The sequence below is a fragment of the Musa acuminata genome, chromosome BXJ2-8 (assembly GCF_036884655.1).
Source record: "Musa acuminata AAA Group cultivar baxijiao chromosome BXJ2-8, Cavendish_Baxijiao_AAA, whole genome shotgun sequence".
NCBI classification, from domain to species: domain Eukaryota; kingdom Viridiplantae; phylum Streptophyta; class Magnoliopsida; order Zingiberales; family Musaceae; genus Musa; species Musa acuminata.
This window is the reverse complement of record NC_088345.1, coordinates 12,501,570-12,521,527: the sequence shown is the minus strand read 5'-3', so window position 1 is coordinate 12,521,527 and position 19,958 is coordinate 12,501,570. Positions and strand designations below refer to the sequence as shown.

The 19,958-nt window shown below is 44.9% G+C and overlaps 3 protein-coding genes and 1 long non-coding RNA gene across 9 annotated transcripts; 2 read left to right on the top strand and 2 right to left on the bottom strand.

The window, feature by feature from the left end:
- Nucleotides 1-225: 225 nt before the first annotated feature.
- LOC135619235 (protein disulfide isomerase-like 1-4) lies at nucleotides 226-9,726 on the bottom strand. Of its 2 annotated transcripts, none has more exons than XM_065121055.1 (12): nucleotides 8,684-9,726; nucleotides 8,030-8,159; nucleotides 2,896-3,061; nucleotides 2,688-2,806; nucleotides 2,529-2,609; nucleotides 1,906-1,992; nucleotides 1,733-1,807; nucleotides 1,510-1,578; nucleotides 1,343-1,450; nucleotides 1,133-1,267; nucleotides 739-795; nucleotides 226-588 (listed from the first exon to the last, which is right to left on the bottom strand). In XM_065121055.1, exons 1-12 carry the CDS (start codon nucleotides 9,568-9,570, stop codon nucleotides 409-411), a joined length of 2,094 nt encoding a protein of 697 aa, XP_064977127.1. In that variant the 5' UTR covers nucleotides 9,571-9,726; the 3' UTR covers nucleotides 226-408. The 2 variants fall into 2 exon arrangements, with proteins under 2 accessions (XP_064977127.1, XP_064977128.1); XM_065121056.1 differs by having other exon boundaries at nucleotides 1,343-1,423.
- Nucleotides 9,727-9,838: 112 nt separating this feature from the next.
- On the top strand, nucleotides 9,839-11,961 carry LOC108953649 (uncharacterized). 3 transcript variants are annotated; one of them, XR_001979498.2, is made up of 3 exons: nucleotides 9,839-9,964; nucleotides 10,156-10,343; nucleotides 11,610-11,961. It is a non-coding gene; the product is annotated as an uncharacterized LOC108953649 (long non-coding RNA). The 3 variants fall into 3 exon arrangements; XR_010489352.1 differs by lacking the exon at nucleotides 11,610-11,961 and adding an exon at nucleotides 10,617-11,344; XR_010489351.1 differs by lacking the exon at nucleotides 11,610-11,961 and adding an exon at nucleotides 10,610-11,344.
- A 213-nt stretch (nucleotides 11,962-12,174) lies between these two features.
- LOC135619236 (aquaporin PIP2-4-like) lies at nucleotides 12,175-13,709 on the bottom strand. 3 transcript variants are annotated; one of them, XM_065121059.1, is made up of 4 exons: nucleotides 13,250-13,707; nucleotides 12,825-13,150; nucleotides 12,621-12,730; nucleotides 12,175-12,478 (listed from the first exon to the last, which is right to left on the bottom strand). In XM_065121059.1, exons 1-4 carry the CDS (start codon nucleotides 13,560-13,562, stop codon nucleotides 12,412-12,414), a joined length of 816 nt encoding a protein of 271 aa, XP_064977131.1. In that variant the 5' UTR covers nucleotides 13,563-13,707; the 3' UTR covers nucleotides 12,175-12,411. The 3 variants fall into 3 exon arrangements, with proteins under 3 accessions (XP_064977131.1, XP_064977130.1, XP_064977129.1); XM_065121058.1 differs by having other exon boundaries at nucleotides 12,621-12,761; nucleotides 12,855-13,150; nucleotides 13,250-13,701; XM_065121057.1 differs by having other exon boundaries at nucleotides 12,621-13,150; nucleotides 13,250-13,709.
- Nucleotides 13,710-17,296: 3,587 nt separating this feature from the next.
- On the top strand, nucleotides 17,297-18,236 carry LOC135619234 (protein S40-4-like). Its single transcript, XM_065121054.1, has one exon. It carries the CDS (start codon nucleotides 17,491-17,493, stop codon nucleotides 17,977-17,979), a length of 489 nt encoding a protein of 162 aa, XP_064977126.1. The 5' UTR covers nucleotides 17,297-17,490; the 3' UTR covers nucleotides 17,980-18,236.
- Nucleotides 18,237-19,958: the final 1,722 nt, after the last annotated feature.

Here is a 19,958-nt window from a genome sequence, read left to right as displayed (position 1 = left end):
AGATAACATGAAAGGATGTTAAACCATCATATATTTCATCTGCTTTGTACATTCCTTCATGGATCTCATAAATTCTGTACATCTGTATTTTCATCAACACTATCCCATCTGAATTATCTGCATTATGAATTATCAACTCATAAATTAATAGATGATGTCTTCCATACCATATAATCATTCAAAGCACAGCCACACGGCAGAAAAGATGTTGGTCATTTTTCATGCTTAAGAAAAGCACGTTAATTCTAGTGAACCATTCTATTCCACAAGAGAAAGGGGGCATCAGCAGTCCATTATTCTTGTAATTTAAGTCTTAATTCTACAGGGACATCTATTGCTCAAAGCTAACAAAACTAAAACCTCCACATGCCAAAAAAGCAATTCTAGATTTTGTGCTCCTTGAAAGACTTACAATTCATCTTTCACGTCCGGGGTCGCACTCTTCTCACCGACGAAGGAAGCCAATCCGTCCGTGGTGGTCTCAGATTTTGCAGCTGCTGCCGGCTTCTGGAGCTTGAAAGGGATTGCTGCATGTTGCTTGATGAATATATAGAATGCCTTCACTGTTCTGTCAGTATCCACTGTGATCTACATGATTTGGGTATCAAAGTAAACAAGTGAAAATTACAATACATTTTCAAAATAATATCATAAAAATGTTCATGGACAATAGGTAAAGGGAAAAGGATAATTAAGAAAATATCTATGGCACTGAGTTAAAAAGTATAATGTAGTTACCGGATCAAAGCTTTTGTTCCCAGCTGGAAAGAAGAGAAGTGTAGGGAAGCCATCAGTCTGAAACAAATAAAACACACATTCAGCTCCCATGCTTCCATGTAGGGAAGTAAAATATTTGAGTCTCTTGCTTGCTGATTAATCACGAAGACTAGGTTCACTGGTATCATTAAACACATCAAGAAAGTTTAACTGCATACATACATACTACATACATACATATTTATTTATTTATATAAGACACTATATGACATAGTTGACCATGGTACAAACTTGAAGCTTCAACTCTGACAGAATAACTCTATGGGATGAACATGAACATAAAAATGAATTATGTATCGATAACCAATTCTCAAGTCAATCTGAGTGTCAAGTTTATCGAAGAGAGAATTAAGACCTTGGCCCGAGGGTGCTCATTTGTGGTGCCATCCATTTTCGCAATAACTAGAGACTCGATGCCCCGTAGATGCTTGGCAAGCTTGTTATATGTTGGTTCTAGTGCTTGGCAATGCCCACACCATGGTGCATATATCTGGATCAGAGATGAATTAACAACAAATTACAAATAAAAATTGTTTACTTCATTTATGTCGATTAATTGATTTACCTCAAGAAGAACATCCTTGGACTCATCCAGGACAATTTCATCAAAATTCTTACCAACAACAATTTTCACATCCCCATCATTCTGTGCACAATTACAATAATATAGATTCTTTGATCAGAGATATTGCACAGTAGATAGAAGCTGAAGTGGAAAACTAGGCAACTCACTATCTCAGGTATCATATCTGATTTATAGAAGGGCTTAAGCTTATCGTCCAGGAAACCCTCAGCAAAACTCTAAATCAAGAAAGCAAACTTCAGATTTCATGAATACATGCATAGGAACATGAATTTCAGAAAGTTGATATATTATTGCAATATGTCAAGAACATCGGTGTACCAAATAACATGGTCTTGGCATTATTTAAGACACGGATCTAGTGATATTAACCTTAACATTATCAAGTGTGACTTCACCATCAAGAAAAAATTTCTTGGCATCCTCATTTCCCGAGTATGCCAAAACCTGTCCAAGTCATACAGATGCAATATTGTGGATAAGATTGAAACGTCAATGATCAATCGAAGACCAAATTTTGGATTGAATATGGGAGAAATACTTACCTGAGGACCATCTCCAGTCACTCCAAAGTAATCTGAAACTGGTTTACCGACATCCTCCTTGTCCATCTCGACATATACAAAGATAAGCTTGAGATGAAAATAGAAAATGTCACTAGTCAGATCTCATAGAACAAAATGGAGATAAATAACCTTGTATATATTACATAGCATCAGGGATCAGAAAATATGACTGGAGTTAGATGAAAAGTTATGTTGTGAATAATACCTAGCCACTTGATTGTCAGAAAGGAACCTAATAAAATGACCACCAAATATTTGCCAACGATTTAAAGGGGAAAAAGAAAGAAATGAATCATTTGATGGACTAGCTTCTCACATCATAGTGACTACCCTCCAAAAGCTTATCATTATCTCTTCAAAACTAAAACTGAGAGCTACCAAAGGAAGCCTGAACAACCAACATGCTAACATAGTGTAGAACACCAGAGATCTGCTTGCGTACATTCCATAGAATTTTTTATTTGTTTGTATAAATAGAATAACAGTTGTACCTTCATCAACATAAAATCTGATAGTTTATTATGACTGAAATTAAAGAAACAGTATTTTTCATCTTTCTAAAGAACTTATAGAGACTGCAAGTTAGAAATATTAGCACGAACCTTTCCTTTAAACAATTTTGCAGCCTCCTGGAATGCTGGCATGACTTTATTGGTATCATTTGAGATGGCAAAGAGCAAAAGCTGATAGAAGAAAAGAATCCAAATGAGAAAATAAACTGAAATGAAAGCAATTACATTTAACATACAAGTAGGGCCTACCTGTTTTTTAATAGGATTTTCAAATATTTCTGGGGCAGTTTCCATTGTAAATGTAGTGACCAGTGGAAGCTTGTTAGCAAACACAAAATCAACAATTGCTGACTTACTGAATTGACCATCTACAAAAATTGAAACTACAGTCAATATCTACCTTTTACACTTTATTTCAAGTACAAATACCTTCAGAACACTACACAAATGAGCATACCATAGTAGGAAATTTTTTCTGCCTCCTTTTTCAATAACACCAAAGAAGGACGTTTAGCATTGGGATCAATATGAAAAAGCTTTGCAACATCAGGATTGACAGATTGGTAGAAGTTAATGCCATCTTCGAGTTTTGAAGCTGAGGAAAGTTCCTGACTTTCATCACCCTGCAGATATTAAAAAGAAATACAAAAAAAGTTACTGAACAAAAGAATCATTTGTAACAATGCTGTCACGGACAAAGTTCTAAATAGAATGTTTGATGTAATACTTATATATGTTCGTGTCTTTTGGTTTGTTCATGCTTTGCACAACATGTAGAGGGACGGTCGAAAGCTTAAATGCCCCATTTTAGTTGGGTTTGGTGGCCTTCTTAGGCTTATAAATAAAGGTTGTGTCATGTGGACACTTGTGAGAGATATTCGGTCTGTAGTGGACCATTTTGACCCTTTGTTGCGTAACCGTTCAGAGCTTGTAAAGTCTGTTTGTAATTTGCATTGTCTATGAAGTGTATTTGGAATTGTTTGCTTGTGGATCCCGAGTGAGGCATTTTCTCTAACCCATTTTCTCTTTTGTAGGTCCCAAGGGACCATGGGAGGCTGACCTTTGCGGACGGACACGCAAGGGTGCCGCACGACTTAGGCAAAACCAGCTAAGTTCGTGACAGATGGTATTAGAGCGGGACAAGAACTCATAGAAACACTTGGCATGCAAACGTGGGGGACCTAGCGGGGCTGCGTTGAGGGCAGTCAGCACACGCGCGACCATTTGAGGGAAAACGAGCATGGAGATGTAGGGAAAAGGAGTCGCTCGGAGGAGCGGGCATCTGAGATTGGCATTCAGAGGAATGGTCAACCCTTCGCGCAAGAGGCATCACGAGAACAAGCAAGCTTGGAAGAATGTGGAGCGCATAAAAGTTGGGATAGCTGAGTTTGAGCTACGACTCAATGTTGACAACTATGCTTGATGGTGCTCAAGGCAAGCGAGGCGCTTGGTAAAAAATGAGACTATGCAAGGTGGAATGAGTTGCTCAGCGACCGAAAGAGTTGTGCGAAGCTCACTAAGGTGAGGGGAATTGCTGACTCGAAGAATTCGATACTCATGCATGGGCTTGTATGCAGACGATGGAATGTTTGCGGCCATCCCAAGACGACCGAAACTCGGCACCATGGAGCATTAAAACTTTCTCTTCGGCATGTGAAGGATACGTCCGTAGGAGGCTGAAGTGTGCAGCGAGTGCAGCATATTGCTAGGCCTTGAGTGATGCAGTGGGGGTTGTATTGACGTGGAGTCGCAATCTAGCAAGTGCGTTTGCAGGAGGCAGAACAATGCGCAGTTTGTTCAGTAAATCGGAGTCCAAAGGGATGGTGGTCTCCGAAACGAAGAGAGATGTTGCTCCAACGGGATAGATATCCAGGAGGGATAAGTCCCGGCTCTCCAGAGGGAGAATCATGTGCAACAGACCGCACATGTTGAGGAGTAGCTCAAAAACAACAACTCCACGAAGCTCAATGGACCAAGTGAGCAGCAAGGAGTCGTCGCATGATCTCGCTTGAGAGAATGCATTGGTGGATGCATTGCGAGATCAAGTGGGGGAGCGACCCAATGCAACACAAATGAAGGCACACTTGGAGTTGATATAAAGATCAGACTCAAGGGAGGGCTAACCCGTGGAATGGTGGGCACGAGGGCCACCATCAACTCAATGCAAAAACGAGGAACGGGCAACTTGGGTGTAACTTGGTGAAGTACCCAAGCCGCATAAAGAAAGCCAACATAGAAGATGGAACACGGAGTAGAGGCACAGAGCTTTCCTTGGACAAATGTCAAGGACATGAACTCTTGTAGAGGCAAGAGCAAGATCATGTTGTTCCATGGGTCCTTCATTCTGATGGAGTAGACTCATCTTGCATAGTACCAAAGACAAAGGGAGCTTATAGGCACATGCACCTTATCTCGGAGAAACATTTGATGGAGGAACTAAGGCGACTCAACTTGCGGAGGCGAAGTTAGGTTCAAAAGGCCTTGGCACGGGGCAAGAGGACGCAAAGACAAGTACTCTTGAAGAATATACCACAGTGTTGCCATTCAAGTTGCCATGAAGGAATCGGTGCGCAACAGAGATTGTGCTAGTAGGGGTAGAGACCCAGGATCCAGACAATGGTGCATCATTTTCAGCGAAGTCGGTGGACTTCGGGAGCTACTAGGCGACGGACTGTCCTAGAGCGGTGCTTCATCTAGGTGTGACCCAAGAGCGGGTGGATGAAGATCGATTGCCAAAGAAGCGAACAAAATCGAAGGTGGAAGAGACCCTGCGATGTATTAGCAGAGGCCACACATGGAGGGATCACAATTCGAGTTCATCCCACTAGGATCAGAATGCAATGGAGATGTCACCAGGAGGCGCCATGGTGTAGCGGATCGTGGTGGAACAGTTCGTGGCAATGCGATACACATGACTAGTCCCGTGAGGGACTATATCATACGGAGGTATGATCAGGAGCTACTGGAAGATCCACTTTGGTGAATAACACGACGGCAAGAAGGGCTATGGATTCAAGGATTGAAGGCCATGATACCACAGAGGCGGGTCTACCGTGTGTGCATCGAATCTTGCATCAGATGAAAGCCTTGGTTATTAGTATATGGGGGTTGTGTTCCACCGAGGGAAAAGTTCGAATGCAAGTACCAGTGAGTCCCATGGGAGAGACTTGATCATGCAGAGGTATGATTAAAGCAGCTGGAGAGTTGGACTGCTCCAGAGCCCATATTCGCTTAAGGGAGCCCGACAAGTCAGAGGACAAGGTCGAGTAAGCGAACGTTGCTACCAAGGAAGCTAAGGAGAACAGAATCAGTGCAAACCCTACAACATGATGGCAGAGGCATGCATGGGAGTTGCAGTCTGTCTTTCCATCGACCAAATGGAGCTACTTGGAGAACACAGAGGTGTTGAAGCAGGGGGTCGAAAGGGGCGAGGAAGCGACGACGAGTACAGAGAGACTTAGTTACCCAAAATCAAGCATAAGTTAGAATAGAAGTGGACTCGAAGGAGTGCCACAGAGACATATCTACTGATCATAAAGAAAAGGGATGCAGATGCAAGGCGACGGATAGTAGGACCATGGGTATGGCAGCGCCGTGGTACCGCAGAGGCGGGACTTTCGTGAAAATCATTGATCCCTTGCTCTCATAGAGGGAGAGCGCTTGGTCATGAAAGGGGCTGAGGAGGTGGAGCATGCAGAGACAAACTCCAAGTACCGAGACAAGATTGAAGGGCAGAGGCCAAGGAACTTGGTAAGACTGATGTCAACGAGCTTCTCATCAAAATAACTGAAAGTGAAGGACTTCGAGTCATGCAATAGTGCACGACCAAGGAATGAAGTAGGTAGTACGCAGTACTATACCTTTGCTATTCAGTGGAGTAGGCGACAGGGTTGATGGAGAAGACGGTATAATCCCAAAGGTGACCAAATCTATTAGAGAATTACTCCAAGTTGGGGTGAAAACTTCCTGCATTCCAAAAGTTTGATGGCATTGAGAAGATGAATCACAATAGCTAACTCAATGCAAGGAGTGCAAACACTTCGAGTGCTTCAGAAGTATGAGCAAAGAGTAGGCGAAAGTCAGTAACCAGCTCGACGCATGGAGTACAACCCTTGAGGAGACGGGCGAAGTCAAGTAACCATTGCTTTCTCAACTCTTGAGAATGGGCGAAACCGAGTACCCCAATTCTCTTATCTATCCAACAGAGGAGCGCTGCACAGGTTTAAAGACCCTTCGAAGATAATGGAAGACAATAATTGTCAAATCCTCACCAATAGTGATCAGTGCTACTGAGAGTAGATTATTCGTTTCATTTCCCAACAGAATACCAATCGAAAGCAGAAGTGATACGAATCTACTTGGAAGCGACAACTAAATGAAAGAAGAGTCGATGGACATTTTGTGGAGGAAGGACCCAAAACTTCGAAAGTTTGTGAGGTGATGCTCGTTAAAACTCCAACAAGCATCCACCCAGTTCAAACAGTATGTGGTATTTGAGAGACTGGCGCAAGTAAGGATGGTCTTTTCTTTCATCTGGAGGATTCGTAGGAACCAACAAGGATCAACACAACTCAGCTAACCCCACACTAGAGTCAAAGTCCTTGGCGAGTTAAAACAACATAGCGGATCAAAAGTTCGACTACTCAACAACAGCAGCGGAGAGCAGTTGGGAGCCAAGAGGTGCATTGCAGCTGAAGCAGAAGATTGAAGACTTAGCAAAGGCAAGGAGTTGCAGTGTCGGCAAAAGGCTTCGACGAGGACGTCGAAGGAATAAATGGGGGAGAATGTCACGGACAAAGTTCTAAACAGGATATTTGATATAATATTTATATATGTCCGTGTCTTTTGGTTTGTTCATGCTTTGCACAGCATGTAGAGGGACGGTCGAAGGCTTAAAAGCCCCATTTTAGTTGGGTTTGGTGGCCTTCTTAGGTTTGTAAATAAAGGTTATGTCATGTGGATACTTGTGAGAGATATTCAGTCTATAGTGAACCATTTTGACCTTTTGTTGTACAACCTTTCAGAGCTTGTAAAGTATGTTTGTAATTTGCATTGTCTATGAAGTATTTTCGAAAATGTTTGCTTGTGGATCCCGAGTGAGGCGTTTTCTCTAACCCGTTTTCTCTTTTGTAGGTCCTAAGGAACTATAGGAGGCTCCAGAGAGGTTAACCTTTGCGGACAGACACGCAAGAGTGCCGCACGACTTAGGCAAAACCAGCTAAGTCTGTGACAATGCGGTCATATCTATATAGCTAAAGTGTTACTGATGTCAAGCATCAGGCACAAAAATATCAACAAAGCCCAACAAACATAATAAAGGACATTGATATTGCTCTATTAGAAAATTCCTCGTGTAGGGTCCTCATTAGTTACAAAAATAAAATGAAATGATCTTCCTTCAATCATTAGTCAGATCATAGAGTGAAGATCTGACAGTATGTCAATTTCTATCCGCTAATATAAAAAAAAATTACAGTAATAGCCAAAATATAAACATTATGGGCTTCCAGCACTCGAAATTAATAAACCTCCATAAAAGAAATAACCATGAATTTTCTAGAGCTCAAAGTTACAAGGACTTAAGAAAATACCACCAAAGAGTCAAGAAAGCCCAAAACAACTTTGCTATCAGAAGTCAAGATCTTTTCTGCCTCCTCAATTGTGGTTATATTTTGAACTCCAGGTCCTATCTTTTTCTTGATCCAGGTGACAATTGCATCCCTGCTCATAAAAGATAAAACACAGCATCATGTACTCGTCAAAATGTTTTTGTAATTCTTAAAGCACCAAAAAGGAAACAGTACAATTAAGCAACAGGTAAAGTAAAAGTGGACAAAAGAGAATTTCTGACAACCACATGGCCTTTCTCCTTAGGGTTTTTCTTGGGCCATCCCCATGTATTGTTAGTAACACTGAACCTAATTCAAGTTTCCACCATTCTTTAGTGGATCCTGTAAGGTCTTCATTAGTTCCCTGACGCAGATTCAAGTCCATTTCAGCCAAGGCCTACAATCTTGATATCTACAATATCATAGCTTTAGAAGACTAAAAAATCCGGATGAAAGCAATTCCAAAGACGCCTCTCAGAAAGGAAGAAAAAGATAAGAACACCACAATTTATGACTAAGAAACTAGACAGAGCGCATTGGCAAAGGAATTTAGATAAATTAGGTTGGATGGAAGCAGATCCAGACAAAGAGGGCTCAGATCTAAGGAAAGGGTGAAGCCACCCTCCGACAAATTACCTACTCCTCTGGCCGGGATAGTCCTTGTGGACGCCGTCGATGAAGAAGAGCACAGTGGGGAATCCCTGCAGCTCGAAACGCTGCGCGAGCTCGTTCTCCTCCGTGGCGTCCACCTTGGCGAGCACCACGTCCTCCCCGCGGAGCTCGGTGGCGGCGGCCGCGTACTCCGGCGCGAGGGCCTGGCAGTGCCCGCACCACGGCGCGTAGAACTCGACCATCACGTGGCGGTGCTTCGCCAGGAAGTCGCTGAAGTTGCCGTCGGTGAGCACCACGACGTCCGTCTCGTCTATCGTGGGCGACATGTCGTGCGATCCGTAGTCGGCATCGTCGAAGGCATCGTACTGATCCTGGTCGGCGTACTCCGGCTCCTTGTCGGCCTCCGAATGGGACTCGTCGGCGTAGTGTCCTAAGCCACCGTCATCGTGACTGTCAGCGGCTCCGTTGTCCTCCTCGTCGAGGAAGCTGAGATCCTCCTCGTCGTGGTCCAGATCGGCGCGCCCCTTGGGTGCGAAGGCGAGGGCGGCATGGACCAGGAGGAGAGACGAGATCGCGAGGGCAAGGAGGAGAGCTCGAGACGCCATGTCTACACCTCGAGCTCGGTTCGATGACGTGGTTGGGGTTTGGGAGGGGTTTTGTAAGGAAACGGACGGCGGGTGCTTCGCGTGAGCCGACCGTAGGCGACAAGGGGAAGCCGTTTGGCCACGTGGGCTCATGGGACTCGTGCAATGACGTGAAAGGCCAAATTTGGACGAGTCATGCGCGGCCACGTTGGTCTTCCCGCGTGCTGGTGACAGGTAAGCGGGGAGATGTAGCCGCAGTTTACGGGTTTTAAGAAACGAAGCGCAGATCTGGCCGTTGTGATGAATCGGACGGTCGATTAGGGACATATCAACGTGCGTTGCCCGCGTTATCGTGAGACGGACGTTCTTGCGATGTGAGCAACGTCAGTCAACGGTTTGTTGACTTGGCGAATCCTGCAGACATCAGAAATTGCAGCGGGGTCGGATCCTCCTCTGTATACAAGCCCGATCAGAAGGCGGATCGGGCCGGGTTCGATCCTCCTCTGTATACAAGCCCGATCAGAAGGAGGATCGGGCCGGGTTGTCTCGCGACCAGCGAACCCGGCCTGACCCGGTTCGTGCAAAGCTGTGGAGAGAGAACTTGCAGCTGGGACTCCGCCGCGGTTGTCATCGCATTGCCCTCTCTCCACTCCCTTGGAAATGGAGCAGAAGGAATCACTTGAAATCGTGACCGGCGAATATGATCTGTATCCTTTCACAGGTGAATGGAACATTTCGATTCGAAATGTTACTCTTTCTCCCAATCTAGCCCTCAATTCCTTCGGCTTTGGATTCGAATATCTGTTCCGTATGGTCGGAACCCGTCTTTCTTGATTTTTAGGTTCTATAAAAAACGTTGCCTTGCGATCGATTCTTCCTTTGCGGATAATGATTTTCTTTGCATGTATGTAGATCTTTTTGTTGGGAGAGTAACTAGTTGAGATTAACCTATATATTCTGCTGGGGGAAGGAACGAGCTTGATGGAGCTTGTTGATGCAGGAGCGTCTTATTGGTGTTGCCTTAGGGACCGCCTTCACGGCTTCGGTCCTTTTCCAGAACCGCAGGGCCATACACTGACAACAGATTCGTTTAGTATGAGGTAGGTTCGATCTCATTCGCAATTATATTCTTAGTTTTAACATTAATGGAGGATTCATGACATGCTGAAATCTTCTTTCCTTCAAATGCTAGTTCACATTAATTCTATTATCCAATCCCAACATCTGATCTTTGTTGTGAGACATTGTGGTTCCATGATTGTGAACAATTGATGAGTGAGCACACACACTAAAGAAATGTATTACATCAACTAAGTGGAGTCATCTTTTAACGTATTAATTGAATCTTCTTGACCTTGTTCCTCAGCAAACAGGACTTGCGTGTTATGGAATTTTGGGAGAGATGTTGGACAAACTCTTGGGCACCATGCATTTGAATTCCAAGACATGTATTGTGCAAGGTTGTAAATTCTATATGGTATATTAGCAAAGAATCTCTTTCCTACATAGAAATAATTTGCTATCTGGTGACAACCAAGTTGGCAAGTTATCATAATAGGCCACAAACTTGATGCAAGTCTGTGCATCCACTTAGGTTGGATCTACATTTCAGAATCCAAAAAGATAGATATTGAAAGCTTTTCTGTATGTGGAGGATGACCTCTGGCTTGCTTCAGCTGAACCAATTTGATATGGTAACTTTGGACGATTGGAAGGGTTTGTATCGGCTTCACATTGTCCCGGTTTATGCTGTTATGGGGGGCTTTTGCTGTAAGCAATTAGGCGTTAGTGTGCATCGTGACATTCTTCATTGGAATAGCAACTTGGTGTACATTTTTACTGTTCTGAAAAATCTTAGGAATAACTTTTAGGCAGAAGCATACTCTTAGCTTATGTCTGAAAGTTGTGGCTGTCCTAGCACCAGAATGGAGCAAAAGTAAATGACCAGGTGAAAAGTTTTAATGGTCACTGTCTTTCCATGTAAGTTGCTAGTATTTGTCAAAATTTATTGTACTATAAGGAAAATGTACATGTAGGATTTTTGATATGAGAAAGAAGGATGTGCCATAAATAAGATGTTCATGCCCGAATTTACAGAACACTTTTGGTGCAGTGGTTCTTTGTGATCGAATCTTATTATTAGATGGATATATTAGTTGATACTAAATGTAAGTATCTGGCATTTCTGTTCTTCACTTGTGACAAAACAATTTTAACAAAGTTAATGAAACACAAAACAACAAAAATGTTAGCTTCAGTTCAATATTCTCTTGTCACGTAATGAAATCCGACTTTTCTATGTCTTTTATTGTAACCGGCCTATCTACCTACTATCAACATATTGTGTTTTTTTCTTTCTAAAATAGGACAGAGGTCTATGACAATAAGATGCTATCTATTTGCCGGTATTTGGAACAAAGCTGTAGATGGGACATCGGGGCCACTCATCATATATCTCAGCTCACGTGGATGATAGCGAGTTCAGTACACAGTTTATCCAAATGCAACAAAGATGCAGTTGCTTCTTTCTGTCTGGTATATTGTTTTTAATGTTAAAGCCCTAAATTTTCTATTTTGATTGTTGTTTCTGAAATTATTGTATTTCAACTTTGTGCTGTGTATTGTTGTCGTAAACAAAACTAGAGTTTGTACCCCAAGTTAGGTGTACAACACATTTTAATTGCCAATCTAATGATCCTTGCTGATCAATTTACTTAATTTTTCTTTCATAAATATCCTCTTCAAGTATTTGGTTTTAATCCAAGTTAGCAGATGGTTGCTTTGTTGGCGCATGAATGTTATTACAGGAATGTATTATGTACTGGCATGTGTATTGAATCTTCTATCCCTTCTGGTTTGCTATTGTTTGGAGAAGCTAGAAATGACCCCTTTTTATTGATTGAGCCTATCAATCACCAGAGCGTGTGAAGATGACAAAAAGGACGACACTTGATAGATCTTCACTTTAGAAGTACATTCTTGATGATGCAAACAAGGTGAAGTGGAAGAGAAATGCAGAGAAACATGACACAGCACCCAAATACGTTCATGAAGGTGAAGAAATGAGTTGATGCCCAACAACATCAACATCAGATGAGGCTTGTTCTTCCGGTTGAGGTAGAAGAGGAAACGGATTTCATTAATCCATAGCTTTGGCACCGCTCGCTCTCAGGACGTACTGGTGATAGGCTGCAGCAATGGCAGCACCGACGAAAGGCCCCACCCAGAAGATCCACTGCAAGCACATCAAATGAGGTATTTGAGCAAGTGCCCGCTCATCTCCATTCTTTGCAGTCATTAATCCATGAGCTAATAATGCAGATATCACTAGCTATCTTTTCTTTTACATATCATGACTCCTGCGGAGAGATCGGTACCTGGTCATCCCAGGCCTTGTCCTGGTTGTAGATGACGGCAGCTCCCAAGCTCCTCGCAGGGTTGATGCCGGTGCCGGTGATCGGGATCGTGGCCAAGTGCACCATGAAAACTGCGAACCCAATTGGAAGAGGAGCCAAAACCTGTAGCGAAGAACGCCAGATACACATATATATATAGAGAGAGAGAGAGAGAGACAGACGTACACATGTAAGTATGTGATGAGAGTTACAGACCGGCACGTGGGAATCACGGGCGTTGCGCTTCGGATCGGTGGCGGCGAAGACGGTGTAGACGAGGACGAAGGTACCGATGATCTCGGCGGCGAGGCCGGTGCCCTTGGAGTAGCCGGCGCTGAGCTCGTTGGCGCCGCCACCGTAGCGGACGAAGTAGGCCTCCTGGAATCCCTTGACGAGGCCGACTCCGCATATGGCTCCCAGGCACTGCGCCACCATGTAGAGGAGGGCGCGGACCAGCGAGACCTTGCGCGCCAAGCACAGCCCCAGCGTCACCGCCGGGTTGATGTGCCCACCTGCATGCGCCGCATCGCCCACACGAGCGCCGTCAGCAAATGCATACTTACCGTAGAGACTGCAAGCAACGAGTACTGTCGCAAAGCAAAGGGACGAACCGGAGATGCCGGCGGTGCAGTAGACGAGAATAAAGATCATGCCGCCGAAAGCCCACGCGATGCCGAGGATCCCGACGCCGCTACACGCGGCGTCGACCGGGTTCACGTTGGGGTCCGACTGGTGCTTGTACCCGATCACCGTCGCCACCGTGACGTACAGGAACAGCATCGTCGCGACGAACTCCGCGATCGCCGCGCGGTACAACGACCACTTGGTCAGCTCCTCCGCGTCGATGAGCGGCGCCGGCGGTGGGTCGGTGTAGTCCTTGCCTCCGTACTCGCCGCGTCCTGCCACCTCGGTATCCTTCGCCATCGATGCAGTTGCGAACCAGAGGACAAGTAGTAGCACTTGTAAGCTGTGCGCTTGGAAGGAGGGAGACTTGGAGCTATTTATGGGGCATGGGTGACGAACAGTAGCAGCAGGAGAGCTGGTTCTCTCCGTGCAATCTTGCTACCGATGGATTGAGGTTTAGGGTTATAATATGCCGCCCCTGACCGACCAAATCCTCATCGGTGGATCATCATCGCAGTTCATCAACCCATTGTCGGCCCCACCACGCAGTACCATTCCAAGTCAGATGCTGGACCACCGCCGGTACGTGAGAGGGATGCTATATGCCTGTGTCGGCTGTGTCGTTTCTTCCATTGATGGAAGTAATGGAAGCAGGGTATGGCAAACACTAGGGGCTCCCAGTAATCTCACACAGACGCAGGTGACCGGTGATATGACCGATTAAAGGCGAAGCACTGTGATCAACCCAACTTTCTCGAGGACGGTAACTATTCACAGCCCGTTTCGCCACGTGAGTGAAAGGGGACCACCGGCTTAAGAAACGAGGGAAATAAGAGAGAGCCACGTGGATGGCTCAAGAGCAAGTGGCGGTCGGCGGCGCCCGGACACGGAACCAATCCGGGCTCGATAGTTTAGATTTTGTTGTTGGATTTTTGCGTCGGTTAAGTTGGCTTGTGGCTCGCGTTTAATAGGCGGTGAGGAGGTGGCGTCATCGACGTCGCCCGTCTCATGTCCAGAGTATTCCAGCTACAAAAACTCCGCCCTCGAGTTGCCCAATCATGCATATAGGTTCCGCACGAGGTGTACAATTTTTAATGTCAGATGATGATCCCTCCAAAATCAACATGCAAGACTTATTTAGCTTTCCAGATCACCAAAAACCATTTATTGATCTTATGAATTAGGTTGCCACCTTGGTGATGATATGAGGGCTGGACCAGAAGAATCTTAATTAATTATATAGCTCATCTTTGTCTCTAGGTGGTGCGTAATTGGTGATGTCTCCATTTGTTTTTTCTTCCACGGATGATGAACTGAAACCACTATCAGCAAAACATCTGAAATGAGTGCATAAAAGATAACTACTACTCCTGAATGTTGGGTCAGAAGTGCATATTTTGCTATTGTGCATATTTTACCAACGACGACATGTACGAGAGAGAATACAGAAGACACCCACAGTGGGTGAAATACGAGGAAAATCTAATGTATTTATCTCACAATGTCAATCTTGGCTTTGTCAGAAAGCTAATGACATCTTGAATATTACTGGGAAGAGTTACTGATCGTTTCACTGCCCATGATTGATTAAATCCGTTTGTGTTGTTCCTGGGCATAGAAAACGGCAGATGCAAACGGGCCTCTCTTTGTGCGAGTCCAGTAATCGTAACTAGTCATGCCGATGATCCATGGTGGACGGAGATCAAATGCGCAGTCCATGAACATGCAGACACACAAGCAGAGGAGGACTAGATATGGGAGGGAGCTCCAAGAAAGGTCCTGCTTCCTTAATACCAAAGCTCCGTTGCCACTCACAGACAGCTATTAATCGCATTAAGAAACAAGATGAGAGAGAGTGGTAAAGCGCATCGATAAGCTTGACGGCTGGTTCCCAAAGTTCACTCGATTATAACTTGTCAGTTGTAAAGAAGCCAAACCCCGATTTGTCCGAAATCCAAGGCTGGATTCTCCGTGAATAACGTACTGTTTGGATTGCTCTCGGGAGAACCCATTACGTAGATGTTTAACTTTCTGCACAGAGGTCTCTCTCTCTCTCTCTCTCTCTCTCTCCAATGCTGATTCTTTAAAGCATGACAACGATGCTCGAACTCTGTAATTTATCATCTCACTATATATCCAAATCTCTTCGATCTGCAAAATAAGTTAGGTGGCTTCTTAAATGTGATGTTGATCCGAATCAATTACCATCTACATGTGAATCTCAGGGTTGCATTTGTCATAGTTCTGTCACTCATGCAATAGAAGCTGCATTGTGTTGTGAGAGTACAGCCTGCTGATCATCTACACATGGCATATGTTTAAGAAGTAAAGCAGAATTGGACAGCTCGAGGCACAAGCACGAGAGACTTCAAACTTCTGGGGCTGACTTCTTCTTATTCCCAGCATCATAAGCTGCCAAGAAAGGTCTAATATGTATCTTGATCAAGCTCTAACATTCATAAATACGTCTCGGCAAACAGAGATCCCTTTACGCTTGATGTGGCAATGCATGTTCTTCTCGAACCAAGAGTTGTATCTGATGTTTCCATTGTGGTGAGACAGGTGAGCCTGAGCCCATCTTCTCATGAGAATTCAACTAGACACTGATGTGGCCGAGGATAAGAACGAAGAAGATCAGATATTGTCACCACCGCAGACAGCTAATCATTTCTTCCTTGCTCCGATAGGTTATCCTGCACATCACCTTTGGTCATCAGCAAAGGAACAGTGACTCCCAGGTAATCTTCAGCTGCTGCGTTCGGAAATCCATGACCGGTTGACTGCCAAGCCAAAGTTTTAATCATCTAGAAGTCGGTGACATTAAAAAAAAAAAAAAAAAACTTGAAAGCGTTTACAACCACTGTTGCAGACGCATCAATGAATGATGACAAGGAGGGGTTGACTTGGAAATCCCAAGCAAAGCTTTGAACGCGATGCAAAATGGCGTTGCAATCAAAGTCTTTACGCCGAAAGCTACAGCTCCGCGAGCCATGGCTACTGCTCTAGGAAGAACAAGCCTCCGCTTGGACTTCTTCGCAGTGGCATTTAGATTTAACGCCCCCAAAAAAATTTCCCTTTGCATGATTTGCATCGAATCAGATTCAACAGGAAACCGTGAATTCACCTTGCGAACCGGAAGATTGGTGTCGATCACGCTGCAATGGTTGTAGGGAATCACGGTCGCCATGGTGACGATGAGAGAGCAGTCACCGTCGGGAGGCAGCACGGGAAAGAGTGTCGCTCACGGCATCCCTGCTTTAAAAATCGTGCCGGGTCTTTTCTCAGTTCGGCCCAGTGCCGTACCACGTCGACCTTTCATCCCCACGTGCGAAGACCAGTGGCGTCTCGCCACGTCCCTCTTTTTTTCTCTCTTCGAAGCTTTTAGTGCGCGAGGGTGTACGCTTGTCAGTGGGTCCCGCCTGTTCCTACTCTGTCACGCCACGGCGCCGCATCTGCGCTGGACAGGGAGAAGGGGAGGAGGGGGACAACGTGGGTCCCACTTCACGTGCGGTGATGCTACCCCGCGCTATCGGACCGTGCGATTTGCGCGTCGCGTCGCGTCGCGTCATCGATGCCGGTAGACGCGTGTCCCGCCGCGGGCCCCGGCCGCGGCCGCGACAAAACGCGGATCACCTTTGATTTCGAATTACCATCCTGCCACTCCTCCTTCCCCCGCCTTAGTCACTCCCATCCTAGCCCTCGATACTTCGGATCACCACGCCATCCAACGGCCACGGTGAAAAGTACGACAAGCTACTCTTGCGGATCACGCTAGTTACAAGATAGCACCTCTTTTTATTCTCAACAGGAGGAATCCAGGTCCAAAAGGCTGCCGTGCTCCGCGAAACATCAGAACGTGTTTAACGAGGAAACAACGAAACACGCGACGTGGTGGCGTGAAGCCAGCCCGATGGCAGTATCGTAAATAAAAAGCAGGTCGAAGGGCAGCATCACATCGAGGAAGAAAGAGAAACGAGAGCCTTATCCACAAGGCCTCTTCCAAGTGAAGGCTTCTCTATAATAACAAGCTCTCACGAGCAATGAAATCTAAAGAAGGAAGCGCCCAATCACAGGGTTTTCCCTTTGCCTCTCTCCTCATTCTCGTCTTCTTCCCTTCTCCTTCGGTGGTCCGAAACTACGCAGACCAAGGACCGAGTCGTGAAGAATAGTTGAGACGAGGGGGCTTTCTGCGAGGAAACAGAATACAAAGACGAGAGCTTGGTTGATCATGGCGGGGGGAAGACAGCAGCTGACGGCGAAGCACGCGGCGCACCGCCTCTTCACGCCGACCGCCGCCGGGTTCGACACGGACGAGTTCGAGGAGTCCGACGTCTGGGGAAGCCCCATCGAGCCGCTCCTGGCCGAGTTCCCGAAGCCGGCGCCTTCCTCCCGGCCTTCTTCCGCGCGCAGCAAGAAGGCAGATCGCGCCGTCGCCGATGCTGCTGCCGCCGGCTCCTTGCCGGTGAACATACCGGACTGGTCCAAGATACTCGGCAGCTACTACGGCGGCGGTAGCAGCAACAGCGCCAGGGGCTGGTGGGAGGAGGAGGGCGAGGAGGGCGGCGCTGGGGGGCCGATGATCCCGCCGCACGAGCTGCTGTGGCGGAGCCGTGCGGCGTCGTTCTCTGTCCACGAGGGGGTCGGCTGCACCCTCAAGGGCCGCGACCTCAGGCGCGTTCGCAATGCCATCTGGGAGAAGACTGGGTTCCAGGACTGACCCCTTCGATCGATCATCCATCACCATTTAGCGGAACGCAAAGAGACAGACTGCAAATGAGGCCGTTTTGCCACCAAAAAGCCATCTTTTTTCCTTCTCTTATATGTATATCTGCAAGGATATATGGATTTGTGCTCATATATTCTTTCCTTTTCCCCTTCTTGGTTGAAGTTTTATAGCGTACGTATTTAACTTTCTGAAGCCATGGATTGTATCTTGGAGTGCCCAATTTAATGCCAAAGTTCAAATCAATGTCATGGAAACAGAGTAAAGCGTGTCTGTTCCTCCATCGCTACTTGCGTACTCTCGATGCTTTCCAGAGAATAAACCCCAATGTTTGATTGTGAGAATCGAATTGCTGTTTGCTGATACAAGCCAATCTACTTCATATGTGTGAGAACTGGTTAAGGCTGGTATTCATCTCGGAGGATGGGATTCAAGGAACAGTGTGGTGAGGAACACCCTTTGTGAGAGACTCTGCAGCCTCCGATGGAGGAAAAAGCAGGAGTGTGATTAGAGAAACCATGCAAGTATAACTGCTGATTTCTACTTGGACAAATTTGGTAGGCAAATTTATCTAAATGACGAGACATGTCGTGAACAGCAAAGGAAGAAGACGAAGAAGACGAAGAAGAAAACGAGGGTATGATGTGTGCTTGTGCTTATCTTATAAAAGTGGGGTGGTACTTACTGTAGAGCAAATAATCAACAATACAAGAAAGCGAGATTAGAAAAAGAGAAACTATAAACAAGTGAATTGATTTACTCTACAATGAGATGACTTGCTAGTTCTTCTCATTTCATGTTTCTTATGATAACCTTTAAATGAAGCTTTATCTTTTGAATGATAGACATTAAATTAATGGAGAGAGAGTAGGTTAAGATATCCAGTGCCTTCTTTTCTTGACACTTTCATCCTTGCCTCAAAAAACGCAGACATAATAATTGAAGATATAAGCTTATATACTTGTGCTTTTTCTTATGTGCACTGCATGGACACATCTTTTAGGACTAGAGTTATATGCTTTAGGATTATATTTAATGCAAACTGGCATATGGCATATTCTGTTTGGTACATAATTTAGAGCACTTGTTGTGCTTTGGAATAGTTATATGCTAAATGAATGAAAAGTAATTTGGTCATTCTCACAGGGAACACAGTCAATTCTCTTAGCAGAAAAGCTGCAGTACCTCCTCTAATAATTCGATGACTTTATGCTTGAAGCTGAGTGCATCGTGGAATCTCATATGGCATTTAGATTGCTCTCTCTCTCTCTCTCTCTCTCTCTCTCACACACACACACACACACACACTCTCAAAAGAAAATGCCATGCTAGTGTTCGTATTCCTGCTACAAAAACTGTCCTTTTTGGGGGTGGAGATGGACACTCTCCATCAAGCAACAGGTGCTGGAGAGGGAATCCACAGCCACAACAAAGCCAAAGCCCCACATAGGTCTTTATGTTGAATTAATAATGGTAGGTAAAGATGGGAAGAAGCCATTCTTATTCTTTTTTTATTCCTTCAGATATGCCAATGTCTTGCATTGTTGATAGGATGACAACATTGGGTATTTCAACAAATTAATAAAATAAGACAAGCGATTTATTATTGTGGTTGAAGATATGGTTGTGTCTTCCATTTTTAAACCACCTCAGCATGGTATTCATGTCTTATCTATTTCTTAAAGATAAGGATAGGTGATAGTGACTGGTTGAGGCATCTCAACAATGATTTTTTTTTTTTCTTTTTTGCTTGCAAGAATGATTTGGTGATTCTGTATCACATAATTTGCCAAAAAATAAATATCAGTTAGATCTTGGCAAAAAAATCTATAAGATCAAATCGATCTAATCAAATATCTAGAAGGATAAAAAATGCAGCTTTCGAGTTGAATTGTATTGGTTTCACTGTTCCATGCTTTTCTCCTAAACATATACGAAGAAGATGGCCAATTTTCTTGTCCATAGTTAGCTAG

Coding starts and splice junctions, on each gene's coding strand:
- LOC135619235 (XM_065121055.1), bottom strand. CDS start 9,570: ATGTCCCTAATCGACCGTCCGATTCATCACAACGGCCAGATCTGCGCT. Junction 1,451..1,509: donor CAGATATGATACCTGAGATA/GTGAGTTGCCTA, acceptor CTCTGATCAAAG/AATCTATATTATTGTAATTG. Junction 796..1,132: donor ATGAGCACCCTCGGGCCAAG/GTCTTAATTCTC, acceptor TATTTGTTTCAG/ACTGATGGCTTCCCTACACT.
- LOC135619236 (XM_065121057.1), bottom strand. CDS start 13,562: ATGGCGAAGGATACCGAGGTGGCAGGACGCGGCGAGTACGGAGGCAAG. Junction 13,151..13,249: donor CTGCACCGCCGGCATCTCCG/GTTCGTCCCTTT, acceptor CGGCGCATGCAG/GTGGGCACATCAACCCGGCG. Junction 12,479..12,620: donor ACAAGGCCTGGGATGACCAG/GTACCGATCTCT, acceptor ATGTGCTTGCAG/TGGATCTTCTGGGTGGGGCC.
- LOC135619234 (XM_065121054.1), top strand. CDS start 17,491: ATGGCGGGGGGAAGACAGCAGCTGACGGCGAAGCACGCGGCGCACCGC.